General features: G+C 36.0%; 1 protein-coding gene across 2 annotated transcripts in view; it reads right to left on the bottom strand.

Moving 5' to 3' along the window:
• Window positions 1-9,593, bottom strand: part of LOC149773326 (1-acyl-sn-glycerol-3-phosphate acyltransferase delta-like) — a 62,874-nt gene extending 53,281 nt beyond the window's left edge. Inside the window, exons 1-2 of one of the 2 annotated variants that reach the window (XM_089946446.1) lie at window positions 9,452-9,593; window positions 3,743-3,933 (exon numbers count right to left, since the gene is read on the bottom strand). In XM_089946446.1, the coding sequence (XP_089802572.1) occupies window positions 3,743-3,926 (184 nt within the window). In that variant the 5' untranslated portion in view covers window positions 3,927-3,933; window positions 9,452-9,593. The remainder of the gene's footprint in view (window positions 1-3,742; window positions 3,934-9,451) is intronic. The other variant, XM_089946447.1, reaches the window with a different exon arrangement.
• Window positions 9,594-18,038: the final 8,445 nt, after the last annotated feature.

The following is an 18,038-nucleotide window of genomic DNA, read 5'->3' as shown; positions in this document are numbered from 1 at the left end:
TAGTGGGCTGATTTTGCTGCATGGACTATATTTGTGACGTTCTTCTTAGCAACTTCATAGATTTGCTTATGAATATTGAGTCTGGTGAAAAGCCAGAGCCTCTCAGCTTTACGGCGGTCTCTTTCAGCAGTGTGAAGCTGGTCCCTAACACTGCTATACCATGGAGAACACTTCTGAATTGATACTCTGCACTTGGTAGCTGGGGCATGTTTGTCAAGTAATGAACACAGACCGTTATCGAGTTGTTCTGCAGTAGGAGGTAAGCAAGTTGTTAGGTTAGCTTGGATGTCGTACATTAGTTTGGTTCTATTTATCATTTGGAGGTTTCTCTTAATAGTAGATAAAGGTGAAGGGTTAGCGACCGATACATCAAGATGGCATATAATGCAGAGGTGATCTGATGCAAAGTCATGGGATACCAGGGAGGTCCGTAGAATGTTATCATCAGGTCTATGAAGAATCCAGTCTAAAATGTGACTATGTTTATGGGTGGGTTGGTTAACTGACTGTTTGAGGTTGAAAACATTAATGGAATCTATGAGTTTTGATGTATTTGAGTTTCCGGAACCGTCAAAGTGAAAGTTGAAATCTCCAAGAATAATCAGGGTGCCACCTATCGAATTTCCATAGTCCAGGAGATTCGGAAACTGCTCGAAAAATATAACTGAAATAAGTATAGTTTGCTTTTCTAAGTTTCTCTTAGAATTTCAAACCTTTTTTTCAAACCATTTGGCTAAACTGGTTCCATGCTATTTTTAAATGTCTCTTTTAGATGAAGCTTTAGTCCAAAAAAGTAATGAAACAGTAAATGATAATGTTTGTTATTGCTGTTGTTGTAGGGTTTAACACCAATTTTCAGCACAAGATAGGCTATACATGGCAGCCAGTATAACTGGTAGAGGAAGAACCACCAACCCACAAGAAGCTACTGGCAGGCTTTCTCACGCACCCACGATAGCCAAGCCTGAGACTCGAAACCCACGCAGACAGAGGTGGGATGGCAGTGATCCGGGACAATATTTGAAAGCATACATTTTGCACCATACTTTTACAGCCTCCATCATACATATTTTCAATCAAAATATTCCAAAAAATGCATATATCCATATCTTTAAATCCTTAACATTTAAAATTATGTGTTGTTTTGATGCAAGTGAAATGATGTCTATATTCGAACCAAAGAAGAATCAGTGTATGTACTCTTCCAGTAGTTAGGCAGCATTGCATCTCTAACCTATACCCATGCCAAGTATAGCTATTACTTTGCAATCAAAGATGTGCCATCTCTGACATGGAGTACAACCAAAATAGACAAGACTGAACTATTTCCAGGTCTACTGTATGACAGTATCCTGCAAATAAAAATCATTATTTGAAAACACATTCACTCGAGTGCAAGTGACAATCTTTTCGCCAGCACGGGTTACAAAAGTATCATTACTATTTACCCACTGACATCAATGCTCCATTGTATTAATTATTACTACAGATGCCAAGCACATAGAAGCCCTGGTGGTAAATAAACACAACTGGCAGCCAGCACTAAACTTCTTCTCTGAACTTACCGACAGGACATCAAAGACAAAGCTTATTTTTATTACAAAGCAAACCGACCTCGGAAGCTGAATTTGTTTTCAGAAGTCAGAATTTTTTTAAAAAGGATATCAATACAAAGGTTATTTTAGTGCAAAGTATGCTGACCTCGGAAGCCGACTATGGATTCTTTTAAGTGTGCAAATTTCTTACTTTTTATTTTTGAATATACAAAGATGGTAGAGATATGGAAGCTAACTTTGGTTATTTTTCACCATTATTCACAAAAAGTTTGAAAATAAAGTGAAACAATGAAACAGTTTTTTAAGTGTCACAATATAGTGCTTCGTGCGCGAACATCGATGACCCAGCATCACCCAGAAGATTTGGAGAAAATAAAATCACATGATGAATTTGTGAAGACCTTAAGAAAAGCAGATCATTTCGCTGACAAAATGATCATTAACATGGATAAAACTCTAGTGTACTTTGATCGCATTCCTGGATGGACTGACGATAAGATGGGGGTCAAAAGTGTGAGAATTAGCAAGACTAGTGCAGATTTGAAGAATTAAAAAGACTGTTGTCCTTGCAGTTTCCGCTTCAGGTGATGTGTTGCCTCTAACAATTTTTCACGGTATGAGAAAGCTAAAAAAATATTCATGTACCGAAAGAATGGCTCGTACATGTGCAGGAGAAGGGTTGCGTTGATGAGATGCTGCTGCAGTGGATTAAAGAGTTTTATCTCAAGTACACAGTTTTATATTTTTTTAAATAAAATTTCAGTTGGAGTGCATTTTCCGACATGTAATTTTCGAATGATTTAAAAGGTGTTCCACAACTTACGACTCAAAAAAATCAATGTGTCCCAGAACATACAGTGCACAAAAAATTACTTTTAACATTAATTTATTGTGTCCCAACATATTATATATGGTAAATATGATAAACACATGTGTTTCAGTTGAAGTCATCAAACTATGGCCAATTTCCTTAAATGTCCTGTAGATTTTGTAAAGTCTCTTGGTTTCATGAATTCTTTAACTAAGTATGATTAAGCTCCTTGAACTAAATCCTCATTCACACTCAGAAGTTGACAAGCATATAACAAACATGATTTCTAACAGTTTGCACAATGTGCCTATCAAATTTATTTAACAACCATTCATATCATACCTGAAGAACCCAGATGTGTAAATAGTTGCTTACCCCCCACCAAATATGTTGCGTCAAGAACGGTTAAATAAAATTGTATAGTTTACCGATGCCGGACTTTCAACTAATTTGCAGGAGTTCTAGCAGATCAATGTTCTCAAAGTGTGTGAATTTGTTCAAATTTTACGTGATTCATGCAATCGCATGCCATAACAGCATCTCTGTTTAAGTACTTCACATGTCAATTTATGACTTTTGCATGAAGTTTCTGTGTTGCTTTGCTAATATTTCCTCTTTGTCATGCAGGGAATAAGCTACATTGATTTCTGATTGGTGGTTATTGTTTAACCTGGACTGGATCAAGCAATAACCACCAATGAGAGTTCAATGTAAATATTTTGCCATGTGACACACAAGTAGTGTAGCGTTCAAACTGACAAAAGATGCAATTCAATGCAGAAACCTCACATAAAAGAGGTTATTAACTGATGAGTAAAATATTTCATTATTCATGTGGAACATGTCTGAAATGTATCCTATATGCTGAACATGCTGCTGGGTCAAAGTAATTAGCATGGAAATGGTGGAGGATTACAAACCATGTCACTCTTGTGTTAATTTGTAGACAGCAAGTATTCTTGATAGTCTGTTTAATTTTTACTAATAAAACTGAAGGCCCATGACTGCAAATGCTGTTTCAGACGAGTTCTAAATTTAAACAATAACAAGACAAATTAATAACAATTATTCATGACCACTGAGGACTAAAAAACTTTCATATGGCAAGTATTGTTTTGTATTGATTCTCAATATCTTGTATTGACATGTATATTGTTACAGGTAAAGTATCGATGCATTGATATATCAATGAACTGTTTCACCCCTGGTAAATCAATATAGTGATAATACTAATAGATGTATTGGTAGGCAGGTGGGTAGTAGGTAGGTAGGCAGGCACACAGATATAGGCAAGCACAGAATATGAGACCAATAAAGAAACTTAAAAAACTAAAGAAATTTAAAACAAGCCTCAAAAATATGAGGTACTACTTACGATACCATATGTTTGATACCAGATAGTAATTAATCTTCCTATATAGGTCAACATTAAACAGCTTGATAATCAGGTTACACAAGAGAAGGAAATTTACTATAAGGCCACTGGTCAAGAAAACATAGGACAGGAGAAAGGGCATCAAGGCAAACCCTTTTATCTGTTGCATGAAGCTCCCTGCCATAGTTTACCTGAAATAAAAATACACATATGACTAGTCTGGAATTTGCAGGTATGACTGGTGATAAATTTCTGACAATGTAACACAAATATAGTTAGAACTCTCTCGAATCAACAAACTGTATTCTAAAATATTCCCTGTAATAAACTATATATTTAAAATATCACTGTAATTTAAGTTTCAGGCAATGCAATAAACAAATAAGCAATGCTATTTAATTACTGACCAAAAAGTTAGTTTTTTTCACTTTTTATTATTATCTGTTAGTAGTCCTCCATGGTCAATACAGTCTGAAGAAACATCTGGTGCTGTGTAACTTGCATGATCAATTAAGCTGAGTGAATTTCAAATTCAGTTGTTTACAACAAGTTAGGGCAATGAATATATGGATGCAAAAATGGACACAAAGGAAGAGAGACAGATGGAATGCATTATAATATCTCTGGCGTTGTTGTTTCAACAGTCTAAGTCATTTATTTATAAGCCCATTGTGCTAATCTACATGGGTAGGATCAACATGTGGAAAAACACATTATAGGTAAATCAAAAATGCTAGATGAGTGAATAAGAACAAAAGTTATTACATATTATTGCCTTGAAGCCATGTGTATTATATTTTTGACAAGTTTATGAACAGTGGCAATGTTTCTTTTTGATGTCATATTTTACTGCATATATAGAATGCAAAGTGTGATTATTTCAGTTGCTGGAATAGTGTTCAGATGTAATTAATGCAGGAAACAATTAACTATCAGCAAAGCCCAACAAAAATAAATTTCATAACTCTTGGTTGATGGAGTTTTACTTTTATAAGCATGCCAATGTAGCAATAAACACTAACTGCACTTGTGTTACCTTCAAACCCCTTTGAACCCTATTGAATTTATATTTTAAATGTAGGTATTGCAACATTGTGCGACAATAATTAAAAGGAGAAATTTTGGGCATGTGGAAATTGGAGGCCGGGCTTGTGGAATTTCAGACAGAGCATGTGAGTTTATTTAAGTCACCAGCCCTGTGAATGTGTCTAAAACAAACATTTCTTTGAGCACTGTGCATGTGACTTTCTTAACAAATTTGACAGAATTTTCAATTTGAAATGATCCACATAAAGTTCATTATGTTGTGTGATAGATAAGGTGACAATCTGTATCAAAAGGACTACATACATACTTCTTATTTTAAGTTATGTATGTGGAATTGTTTATTCATTGGAATTACAAAGCATGCCGGTCTAAAACACTCTCCGTTACGGATCATTGCCATCTCACCTCTGCCTGCATGGGTTCCAGTCTAGGATTCTGCCACTGTGGGTATGTGAGAAAGCTTGCCAGTAGCTTCTCGTGGGTCGGTGTTTCTTCCTCCACCATTAATACTGGTCCCCATGCATAGCCTATTGTGCACTGAAAAATGGCGATAAAACCCCATAACAACTACAAAGCATGCATTCACTTCTTGGATTAAAACAGTACATAGACAATATGGTATGCAACACACATGCTACATATTGCTGAAATGGATTATTTTCAGTTTCCTTTTATTTTGTTTTATTCTAAACAGTATTAACTGGAAACAAAAACTGTTTTTATATCTTATCTTTTGGAAAGTATGCTTAAAACATCGTAAAACTGAAATAACAGGACTGAATTTACATTTAGGAAAATACAAGAGCAACTGTGATAAATGTTAAAATATGGTTTATGTTAACATTAATTTAAGTACAATACAAATACTGTAATCAGACACAATGGTTCAACAGCGTAAATATAAGCTGCCTACCATATGAGCTATTCTTAGAAGTGTGACTTTCAGTTAGTCTTGGTGACTCATTATGAACAGAACTATAGAGTACTGAGGCAACAAGCTGCTAATCCCAATCGCACATAGCAGGGTAAACATCCTACTCTACATTGTCAATCTAGGTCAAGCTGAACATTCAATCTTTTGAATGGGACTGTCACCGAAATCATCCTGATAAACAACATTCAAAATAGTTTTGGTATTTACCACAATAACATTTAATTTAAGGATATGAAGGTAAGTTTTATTTTAATGACTATCCTATATGAATAAGTATATAACAAAAAATATTAACTGTAACAAATATATGCCCCTGTGGTCCAAATCAGAATTGCTGATTAATATAATCAGTAATATAAGAAGTTTTCCATTATGTAATTGAGGCATTATTTCTAATATCATTTTTAAAAGAGTAGGAGTCTTTAACTTCTCATCCATTTTATTTATTTATTATCCAATTCAGTTAATTCCGCTGTTTGGTTTGTCCTAGTTTTAGGTCAGTCTTGGCCAGATTACCCTATCATATGATATGTTCTACCCAAGCAATGAACAAAGAGAACCCTTATAACAACATGTGCTTCAATACTAGTTAAGCAGTGCAGTATTTGGTGCATTTTGCATATAAAAAGAACACTTCCTAGGCAAACATCTTGTTCTGCACTGCCCATATGTTTTTCTATCCTGTGACTAGTTAATGGTCAAAGTTACATACTAATATTGTCAGCCCATACTTTTTGTTTTCTGTCTCTAGTAAATGGTCAATGTTAACTCTGTCATTGTCAGCTAGTTAGGGTCCATAATGTTAAGATCAGTAAATTATTCATTAGCATAAACAAAAACTACTGTTTTCTGTGATTTTAACAATCATTGTATGTACCTTTAACTGCACATTTATTATTGAGCTCAATTTATTCACAACTAACGCTAAAGATTCCTTGTTTTACTTCAGTTTGATGAATTTCAAATTATTAAATTTGATACAAATACTTAAATATGAACATCGATGAGAATGTGCATGTGTGTGTGTGTGTCATTTGGATTTTTAATGTAACTTTAAAAACATTTCAGTCATATCACTGCAATGTGGCAGTTTATAGTGATGTCTAGCACTGGGGCATCATGACGCAGACATGTAGCATGATATCCCACCCGGTCACATTATTCTGACACCAGGCCAACTAGTCCTAACACTAACCTCTTAATGCTGAGCACCAAGCGAGGCAGCTGTTAGTACCATTTTTGTAAGTCTTCAGCATGACTCGGCCAGGGATCGAACCCAAGACCTCCAGCATCCGAGGTGGACGCTCAAACCACTAGGCCACCGGAGCGGTGTTGGATGAGAATAATAATAATAATATAATAATAATAATAATAATGAGGACTTTGTAAAGCACCTAATCTTCAGAAGCTCTAAGTGCTTTACAACATTAGACAACATCTATAAGATAAAAAAACATATGATATGATTAAAAAAACAAACACCATGAAATTAGAAAAACATTAAAATAACATGCTGAGAATATTCAAGGTAGGAAACATCATTAGGTCTTTAAGTTTGTTCTTGCAGTCAAAATAAGTGATTTTTGAGAGCACTCTTGAATAGGATTACTGTCTTTGTGTCTAAGTTCAGTTGGCAATTCATTCCATGTTCCTGGGCCCTGGTATGCAAAAGAATGCTGTCCATATGACTTTGTTTTCATAGTGGGAATAATGAGTATATGATTGTCAGAAGAGGAGCGTAAGTATCTTGCTGGTGTGTACACATGGGTGAGGTCAGATTGGTATGTTGGACTAGAGTCCGACAGTGAAACATAGCACAGAGAACAAATTTTGTCTTTGATTCAGGATCGAATGGATAGCCAGTGTAGGTACAGAGCAGCTGGGAGGTGTGCTCTGATCGTGGTACTCTAAGTATGATCCGAGCAGCTGTGTTTTGAACTTTATGAAGTTTCTGAAGCAGATATTGAGATGAACCAGACAGAATTGAGTTATAATAGTGCAGTCTTGAAAGTACTAATGAATACACAAGTGTTTTAGTGGCATCAACTGAAAGATATTTGCAAACTGAGCTGATGCGTCTCAGCTCAAGATATGCAGCCTTGCATATGTTCATGACATGTTGGTGAAATGCGAGAGAAATGTCCAGAGTAACACCTAGGTTTCATATTGATTGTGTGAATTTAATGTTGGTGTTGCTGATATTTATTGTCTGAGGTAAAGGATGTGAATGAGAAAGTCTTTGTGTTGTGATCAGAATGGCCTCAGTTTTATCATCATTCATCTGCAGCTTGTTACAAGTCATCCATGATTTCACATCAGAAATGCACCTCTCTACACCTTGGATGGAAGCATCAACTTCAGTTGGGTGGCTAGATTTGTATATTTGGGTGTCATCAGCGTACAACTGGTGAGACACTGGATGATGACCTATGACACTTGAGAGCGGCTGAGTATACAGAATGAAGAGAACAGGTCCAAGAACAGACCCCTGTGGAACACCACAACATAGATTAACTGGGCTGGAGTGTATTCCATTTGCAGATACAATTTGTGTCCTGTTGACCAAGTAGGACTTGAACCACAGTAAGGCTGTATCATGAATGCCAAATACATGCTGGACAGGGTGAATTAATATATTATGGTCTATTGTGTCAAATGCTGCAGACAAATCAAGGAGGGCGAGGACTGTAAACTTTCTGCTATCCAACGCAGACAGAATGTCTTTAACTACTTTTAGAAGAGTAATATCAGCACTGTGGCAAGGGCGATATGCAGATTGTACATTGCTAAAAAGACTGAATTTAGATGAGATTCAAGTTGGGATAGAACAACCTTTTCTAAGATTTTTGATATGAATGCAAGATTAGAAACTGGGTGGTAGTTCTTTAAATCATTATGGTCTAGTGTTGGTTTCTTCAGCAGAGGCTTTACAATGGCAGTTTTGAAAAATGATGGGATCTAAGCACTCAAGCAGTAGTGATGTTGGAATTGGATCAAGTTCACATGACTTTGGTGCACTCTTCATCAGGATTGTATGTACGAAATCCATAGAGACAGGTTCATATGCTGCTAATGGTTGCCACTCAAATTCTGTATCCCAATTGTATGGTGACGACAAGTCAACTGAAATTGTGGTGTCAAGCTTATCTCTAATGGTTTGTACTTTGTCACAGAAGAAATTTGCAAACATGTCCAGAAGGTCGACTGGAGAGAAGGTAGTTGGAAGTGGTGTAGATTTGTTCCTTGACATTAACTTGTTAGTAATCTCAAAGAGCTCTTTGCAGCTGGAACTTTCTATGATCTTAGTAGTGTAGTGGGCTGATTTCGCTGCATGGACTATATTTGTGACATTCTTCTTAGCGGTTTCATAGATTTACACGATACAAATATTATTTTTTTATGAATGGTGTTCTATCTATAAATACGCTAACGCAGAAGTTAGACCCATCCCACCCCCACCCCCCACTGATTCACTGCGGATATTCTTGTCCTACAATGTAAGACATTGCACGTTGTTTTTGTTTTAGCTATCACGCCCAAAACAAAAATATAGGGGATGTGTCGTACGTTGTAGAACTAACGCATACTCCTAATTTTCTTTGTAACGAACCCCTGTGGTTATTCTTCAATTTTAACTTAAGTAACAAGTGTTAACTTCATCTATGATCGCACACACGTAGAACACATCTTTGATGCATGATGTATTGAAAATTATTTAAACTCTTTACCAAACCAATCTGCTCTGATCAAGGATAATCCTAATTTCCTTATTTACGAATAACACAGCTCAAAGTCCACCTCAACGATTCAGTTCCTGTCTACATGCAGTTTTATCAGCTTTTTATGTGCCATGACACCGGTTTGTAGAACGTTTCCGGTTCTCGTACAGTCTGGTTCTCTCCTATAAATCAATTTAAGAGCCTGGTACCCTGTCTTCTTTAAACGTATCACGGTACCAATTGTTTTTCCATATACCTCAATGCTAATGTTTTGTGAAATAAATATACTTTCTATCCTACCTCAGCATGCATGTCACACACTGTCATAGAGAACAATGCTAGATTATCAATTTGACAAGGACAAAACCAGGTACGTCATTGCATTTAAGAGAGATAACTCTGCCGGAACTATACAGGTGTAAGATTTATCGAGTCACAACAGACACAGTTTCATACGTGTACCACATTGTAAAAAAAATCTTTAAAAATACAAAATATGATCTAGATATGAATTAACATAACCTCACATGTTGCCAAGAGGCACAACCTTTTTTACGCCTAACAGAAAGTACAACTCTTACATAATGCACCAATTACAGCTAGTATTGTTGTTTATTTCTGAATACAATGTTCACTACACCTTAAGCTCCTCCCACCTGAGGTTGTTCAATTATTACCGTTATACCATGATGATCATCACATGAGGCTACGCATGCACCATTCAATAGCAGATATCGGTGGAAAAAATCCAGACGGCGAAGATACAAAAAAAATGTGTTGGCAATAAAATAAAAAAACAGACAAAAACCACGCCCAAAAAACAAACAAACAAAATAAGAAGAAAAAAAACACAAAAACAAATCAGTTATTCCCAGCTGTGTTGTACTTTGTCTTAGTTACAACTATGTTATTCATGTTCAATAAGTACCGAGTGTCTGTTTACAGGACTCACGGTACTAATTCAGTTCCCATAGTAAACCTATGCAAACACAATGATATTAAAACATTCAGTAACTTTAAATGATCAAACCGATATTTATCAGTATAGATGAACCCTGGATATCAGTTTCTGTGCAGAGAAAAGGATATGATCCGCGGCATTTTCTGGACTTATATGTGTTTGAAACGTTGTGCTTTCAATTCCACACCAAAGAGTGAAGTGACTAATTTCATTAATGAGTGTTTCAAACTCAAGACCGTTATAGGACTGAAATTCCATCAATAAAATAATGTCTATATTTTGTATTTTATTTTATTTGTCACTAAACCAATTTGAGCAAGTTTTTTTCTAAGTTTTAATAAGTTTGTCAAATCACGTTTAGAGGTATATACAGTTTAGCAATCAAAGTATGATTAGATGTATGTAGTTTAAATAACATGTAACTATAATCAGTAGAAAAACAATCACTATCCTTGCAGATTCAGAATGCAGCAGCCCGTCCCCACTCTTTTTTCTGGAATTTAAATTTAAAATAAAAATGTTCCTTAGTCCCATTAGACTAATAGCAATTTTAGTCAATAGTGAAATCTACTAGTCTCTGACTAACGGACAAATATTAGTTTCAAAGCCTGAAAATGTCTACATAAACCCATTTTCAGAATCCTGGATTTAAGCCTGACAAACAACTAAACAATTTTTATTTAAAATAGCATTAGTCTATTGTTTTGATATTTTCATTTAAAATAAGATTATTAAATTTAATTTAAAGTAACATTATTCGATAGCTTTAGTGTTTTAATTAAAATAACATTATTATATGGTTTGTTATTTTAATTAAAATAACAATTTTCTACAGTTTTTGTACTTTAATTAAAAAAGAACAGTTATCTATAGTTTAGGTTTCTTAATTTTAAATGACATTATTCTATAATTTGGGTATTTTATTTTAAAGGAAATATAGGAATATCATTCAATGGAATTGAATAAAGCAACCAAAAAGTAACATCAATCTACAAGAGAGGAAAATTTGAGGAAGTTAGAGAATCATCGCCCTAGATGTCTAACATCCCTTGTTTGTAAACTCTTGGAATGTTTAATAAGACAAAAGAGTATTAACTATATGAAATGCAACAACTTGTTGTTTGAACATGAACATTTATTTTGAACAGCAGAAGTTGAATAAGTCAGTTTATACAGTCACAACGACTGGAAAAATGCATTTATTATAAGCATCCAGAAACCTGTTTTTGCCACCAACAACATAGATTAGACTAACTCTTCTAATCATATATATATATATATATATATATATATATATATATATATATATATATATATATATATATATATATATATATATGATAACAATTGGTGTCTTTTCTGTATCATATTCCTTTGTCCAGAAAGTAAAATTGTTATTAAAGCTAATAATATAAACAATATGTACCGTGCATTTCGTTCTATGACTTTAAAAGCAATATAAATAAAGGACAACACAAGCCTTGTGAACATATTACCAAAGATACTTTAGCTTTTAACCTGATAACTAATTACATGTCTTAAACGAAATACATCATTAAACGTAATTTATCGTGTAAAGTTCTGATTTAAATCTTACTTTCAGGATACTAATTCCAAATCTATTTAAGTGTAATGTGGGTCTGACAATAGTCATCAAATAATTTGTCAAGCCAAATCATTTTGGTCTATTTTAGACAGACTCGTAACACATCTGTTTTACTGGTCAAACCGTTTACAATAGAAATATGTATCTTTACAAGCATATAATTTATTTGCCCCCATAGGACTATGAACAAGAAATCTACCTCAACAATTGAAAACAAGAAGATCACTTTATCAATTTAATTACAGAGAATATATCCTGATTTTGACTCAGCAATATCTCTGATGATATCAGAAGGAATTTATTAATAACTTATAGGAAAATAATACAGCAAAGTCTCTTTTAGTTTACATTAGTCTTACAACCCCCATAAACAAATACGTACAGTTAATAATGGGATATTGCAAATGACAACTCGTTATCATTGATTGCAATAACTGATACTGAATGTTTGAAGCACATCTGACTTAAAATCATTCTTGTTAAGAATTATATCGCACAAAAAAAGCAGATACAACTCAACACACAGATTCAATAGCAAGATATTATTGCGTGTATGCACTGAATCTGAAATAATTTGTGCTGTTGTATTTAAAGCGAAACGTTTGCTCTTTTATCTTACAGAGTCATTAAGATACAAAAATATTCAAATGGTAACTATTCTCCTTTGTTGGAGCCTGCATTTGTTAACGTGTTTCATAAATTGCTAATAACCATTGCAAAAAAATTGTATATGGGTTTTATTAACATATTGTACAAAATCGTATTATATAAAGGACATAGACTTAGCGAGACACTAAATATAAATATATCGTAAACTAGAATCATTCAGTAGTGTAGCGTACTCAACTGAGCCTTGATCCTTCTGGATTCTGGTGATTCCAGTTGCAGGTGGTCCAACATCGGGATGACGCTGCTGATTCATAGTATATCTAGCAGCCTTTGTTGTACCATCTCCAGCTTGTGTATGGGAGTTCCAGATGGTAGAGCAGTATTCGAGGCCTGGTCTCACGAGAAAAAATTATGATGCGCTCTTTATTTGCTCATTCGAAGTTTGCGTTGGAGAAATCCTAGGATACTGTTCCCTTTCTTATCCATTTTATCAATGCGATGTTTCCACGACATATCCTTGGATATTTCCACCCCTAGGTGTGTTGTGACGTACTATGTATTAAGCATGTGCCCCTTGAGAGTATGACTTGACTATTTGAATTTTCGTCGTTTTCACCCAGCTGGGGCATGTACGACGGTTTTCTGCCAGAACGGCTGGCTGTTTAAGTACTCATGGCGGAAGGAATGAGTGTCTCATCCCCTAGGCACTTATGTGTTCAAAGAACACTATTTAATTGAGCCATCAGGTTGAAGGACTTTGATTTTAAGTCCACAACGATCTGAATGAAGGGCTTTCATGAGTGAGAATGGACCCATCACACGCTCATAGTATAAGGGTTGGCATTCAGTCAGCTATCGACTGTTTCAGGTGTCGACCAAAGCAGTATGTGAGGCCCATTACGATTGGTCGCTACGATGACGTCACATCGGGACACCTAGATGTGGCGGGTGGAAATGGTTCCACATATCCGTCAAGATACAGGAGGTCCGGGAGAGGCAAGGAACCCTGGAGCAAGCGCAAATGCCACAGAGCCCTCAAACGTCAGCCCGTAGGTGATCAAGTTTTGTCCAGTTATACTAGTCGACTGTAAAAATGCCAATAGTGTGTTAGCCACCTGTGCAATTAGATCAAATAAAATAAGTCTTGAAAATTGTCCTATTTCCTATCAATCTAATAATGCTAGTACATAGTGTACATATATAACCCCCTACAATTACTAATACTAATATGTCAAAGCGACATATAAAAAGTTGAGTCACTATTAGGTAAAAAAGATTTTAATTTTGAAGCGGTGGATGAAAGGATCAGGTCAGTGTCATGGTTTTATCAAATATGGATACCAAGCCAAAATGGTTCCCTTAAAATAAGAGGCAATTTGGTGGCCCTGAGAAGGGCTTTTTATGTCAGCAGCCTGAAGATATCCCTGCGGTTATCGTAATCCCAGGTATCTTCCGCAGTATGTGTTTCTTCGTATATTTCTATGGGAAATGCCTCGTACCCACAAGTGATTGACATCGCCCTGGCATACTTCACAAGGGTAGTAAATGGGTGTTCCTCATAGACTTTTGGATAGTGCGATAGTGTACGTTGAGCAAATAACCATTGTTGAGTGTTGGGCTTCTTCTTTGGTCGAAGTGATCTCCAGGCCATATACTTAATGGGACTGATGAAGTTCTTGGCCTTTTTGGTGTCAGTTAGAGTTTCTTGACAACCTCAAATCGTAGCGCATTGCTCAACCATAACTACGTCTCTATCCTCTTCCTTCCCTCCTTCCGCACTTACCATAAGCTCTTCTGGGCGCTTTTCGTCTACAATCTGTGGCGGTTTCTCAGCCATTTTAATAGCTTCCTTTGTGTTGATGATCATCTGCGTTACTGCATCCTTCAGTTTTTTCTTCCCCTGCTGACTACTGATCTGGGTAGATGTTGCTATTGTTGTTCTAATCAACATTTGGGGAGTCTGTATCTGATCTGGGTTTCTTGGAATACTGCTAGAATTATTAGCGGTCGTACTAGAGTGGTTTGCCTTTCCTTATTTGTGCAGCTTTCCTCCTCTCCATACGTCTCCTGCTACTATTATTCCGAACTAAACCATAGTCTCCAGGTTTCTCGATATTCAGGTCCTCTCCCTCCGTGTTGTTATCCCTGGTTAAAAGTAGTGTGATTCTTTTTGCTCCAGCTCTCAAACTCCAGTTGGTACTTGTTTTTTTCCCAAGGGCCTTAATGGCCCTTAGGGTTGGTGCAGGAATAAATGCGATAGCGGGCAGCCATCTTGGCGCCACGCTCTATGTTGCGGTGTTGAGTTCCATCACGACGTGCACTGTTCGCTTGATTCTACGTGACTGAATGGAATTGAATGCCCTTGAGCGTATAGCTGGAGATGATTGGATACTTCTTCCTGTATACTCTAAAGATGCTACATTTCCATGGATGGAAGGCTATACCCCTTATTTTGTCCAAATCTGCTAGTTTAATCAAGTCATCTTGAAGGATCTTGCAGTCGCTCCCAGCTTTTAAATGCAAATAATTCGATAGTGTTATGATCCATGGGCGACAATTTAGTTAGAAATTATAAATCAATAAATTAAATAACTACGTTTTGTGCAATTTTTCTATCAAAATCCGTAGGGGGTATAAACAAATGGCAGGATATGTGAATAGTATAAATGTTTATTACTTGTACTATTTTCGCATTGTACTGAGGTTACATGGTACAAACATATATGTCGAAATAGCTGCAATAAGACTTTACAAAGAAGTAAAGCCATGTAGTTACGACATTCGTTATGCAAGTTAGCAGCGAAATGTTTCCTTGGATATTTTAAATCCAAAACTGCACCCAACAATTTTGATTAATCATATTGTAACGTGGGCGACGTGGAATTGTTTCCGTCTGGATTGCTTTATGGCAAGTCTGCCTGAACTGATGCCTATGTGGAAACAAGACACCATATCCAAGTCGGTATTATGACATCTAACTGAAATGTCGAGTGTTTGTAATATTGCAAATGTTTACATAAGAGAGAGAGAGAGAGAGAGAGAGAGAGAGAGAGAGAGGCGAGTGAGAGAGAATCTGACGTGCAGTGCTTGTGAAACTAGTCAGATATTATTATGAAAATTCAAATTAGTGTATGCTATGAAAGGGGAGAGATATATATGAGCCTTTGAATTTAAAATTAGGGTCCAGGTAACTCAATAAATAACTTTATTGAATAGTTAACAGCTAATACGTTAATGTATAATTAATTACAGAGAAAATATATCATCAAAAACAATTTTGTAATTTATGAAAGACAGGTAGACCGAGAGTCCTATCAAAAAGGGGGATAATGTGGCCACTCATCTACGGAAGGCTTCTGAATAATTAAACGATGAGGAATATTTAGGGAAACTATCAGCAAGCATACTAATTATGTAATGTTTCGAATTAAAATTCTTGTCGTTGAGTTTCAGATGTCGGAGATGATTGTGTTTTCGTTATCCATTTATTTTGCGGATCGTGTATGCTCTTTTACGTTCTTTAATCGTGCTGGGAGCTTTGGCCCGAATAATGTGGTACTTAGTTAAATTTTGAGAGGTAGACGATTACTGAATTGTTCACTGCTTCTCGGTATTATCTAGTGGCTTTTTATATTCTTTGTTGAAACACGATTTTTGGGTTCTTTTGCAGTTTGGTGAGGACTTGGGAATGGATTCTTCTGCAATCTCGATTAGGACAGACGTAAAATGCCTATAAAGGTTATTGTCTCTTATAAACGGCATCCCAGTTAAACCTAGCTTACAAAGTGTTTCAAACTTGGCCCAGTCGGTCTTCTTTAAATTCAATTGTGGAATCGCTTCTCCGATTATAAGGTTGGTGTATTTAAAAGAGAATCAAAAGTTATCACTGCTGTGAAAGTCATCAGCGACCTTCCAATTATAATCCAAAAGTAGCGAAGGAGAACAAATTGTCAAATCGATACACGTGTATGTACCCGTTCCTGGGTGTAAATATGTCGGTAATTTGGTGTTATATAGACACAAGTCGTGTGTAGAAATGAAATCTTCTACCTTTTTGTCCCTGTCGCATTAAAATCTCCAAGTAGAACAGATGACACAGGCAGTTGTTGAACAAGGTTGTCCAATTCATACGGTTGTAGGTTGGTGTTTGGTGGTATGTAAATAGAACAAAAGGTAATCACTCGATATAAAGTGACTCAATTATGGCTTGCAAATTTGTGCTTAGAGGGATGATGCTATGAGGGTCCCTATTGTTCACAACAACATAAACACCTTCTGAGGCCCTATTAACATTTTGAAAGTAGGTGTTAAACGGAGAGCAGTTTGTAAATGTGATGTTATCCGTATCTTTCAAGAATGTTTCCTGAAGGCATATCACTGCAGGATCATGTTCTTTTAAAAGCAGAAGAATATCATTGTAGTTGATTTTAAGTCCTCGACAATTCCATTGTATGACTGTGTTCTTCATTATATGTTTAAAGTGAAGATTGTGGAGAGAGGTTAGAAAATTTCGGTGTGGTTAGTTCTCTGGATGAAGTACCGGGGTGATATAATAATAATAATAATAATAATAATGACTTTGTATAGCGCCTAATCTTTAGAAGCTCTAAGCGCTTTTTAACATTAGACAATACCTATAAGATAAAAAAAACAACATATAATGATATTATTACAGAAAACAAACACCATGAAATTAGAAAACATTAAAAACATGCTGAGAATATTTAAGGTAGGAAACATTATTAGGTCTTTAAGTTTGTTCTTGCAGTCGAAATAAGTGAGCTTTGAGAGCCTTCTTGAATGTGATCACTGTGTCTTTGTGTCTAAGTTCAGTGGGCAATTCATTCCACGTTGCTGGGCCCTGGTATGCAAAAGAACGCTGCCCATATGATTTTGTTTTCATAGTGGGAATAATGTATATTTGGGTGTCACCAGCGTACAATTGGTGAGACACTGGATGATGATCTATGACACTTGAGAGCGGCTGAGTATACAGAATGAAGAGAACAGGTCCAAGAACAGACCCCTGTCGAACACCACAACATAGATCAACTGGGCTGGAGTGTATTCCATTTGCAGATAAAATTTGTGTCCTGTTGACCAAGTAGGACTTGAACCACAGTAAGGTTGTATCATGAATGCCAAATACATGCTGGAGACGGTGAAGTAATATATCATGGTCTAGTTTGGTGGTAGGTTTGGAGCCACCTTGAGCACATAGAACTGTTTCTTCTGCACCCATGCTCTCACTGTTTCTAAACCTATTTTAGAGTTTATTGGGGTCATCTGACCCCCTTTACTGCCTATTTCCTTGAGATTTGTTTTTACTCTTTGATGGTTTCGGAGATAGGGTATTATTGGATGTTATTTGAGTAGATGCCGTGTTTTCTGTGCTTGGTAATGGGGGCGGGGTGGGTGGG

Source organism: Sinohyriopsis cumingii, unplaced genomic scaffold (assembly GCF_028554795.1).
Source record: "Sinohyriopsis cumingii isolate HCF-2022 unplaced genomic scaffold, ASM2855479v2 utg000663l, whole genome shotgun sequence".
In the NCBI taxonomy this organism is placed as follows: domain Eukaryota; kingdom Metazoa; phylum Mollusca; class Bivalvia; order Unionida; family Unionidae; genus Sinohyriopsis; species Sinohyriopsis cumingii.
Note: the sequence above shows the minus strand (reverse complement) of the source record. Positions and strands in the feature narration are given on the sequence as shown.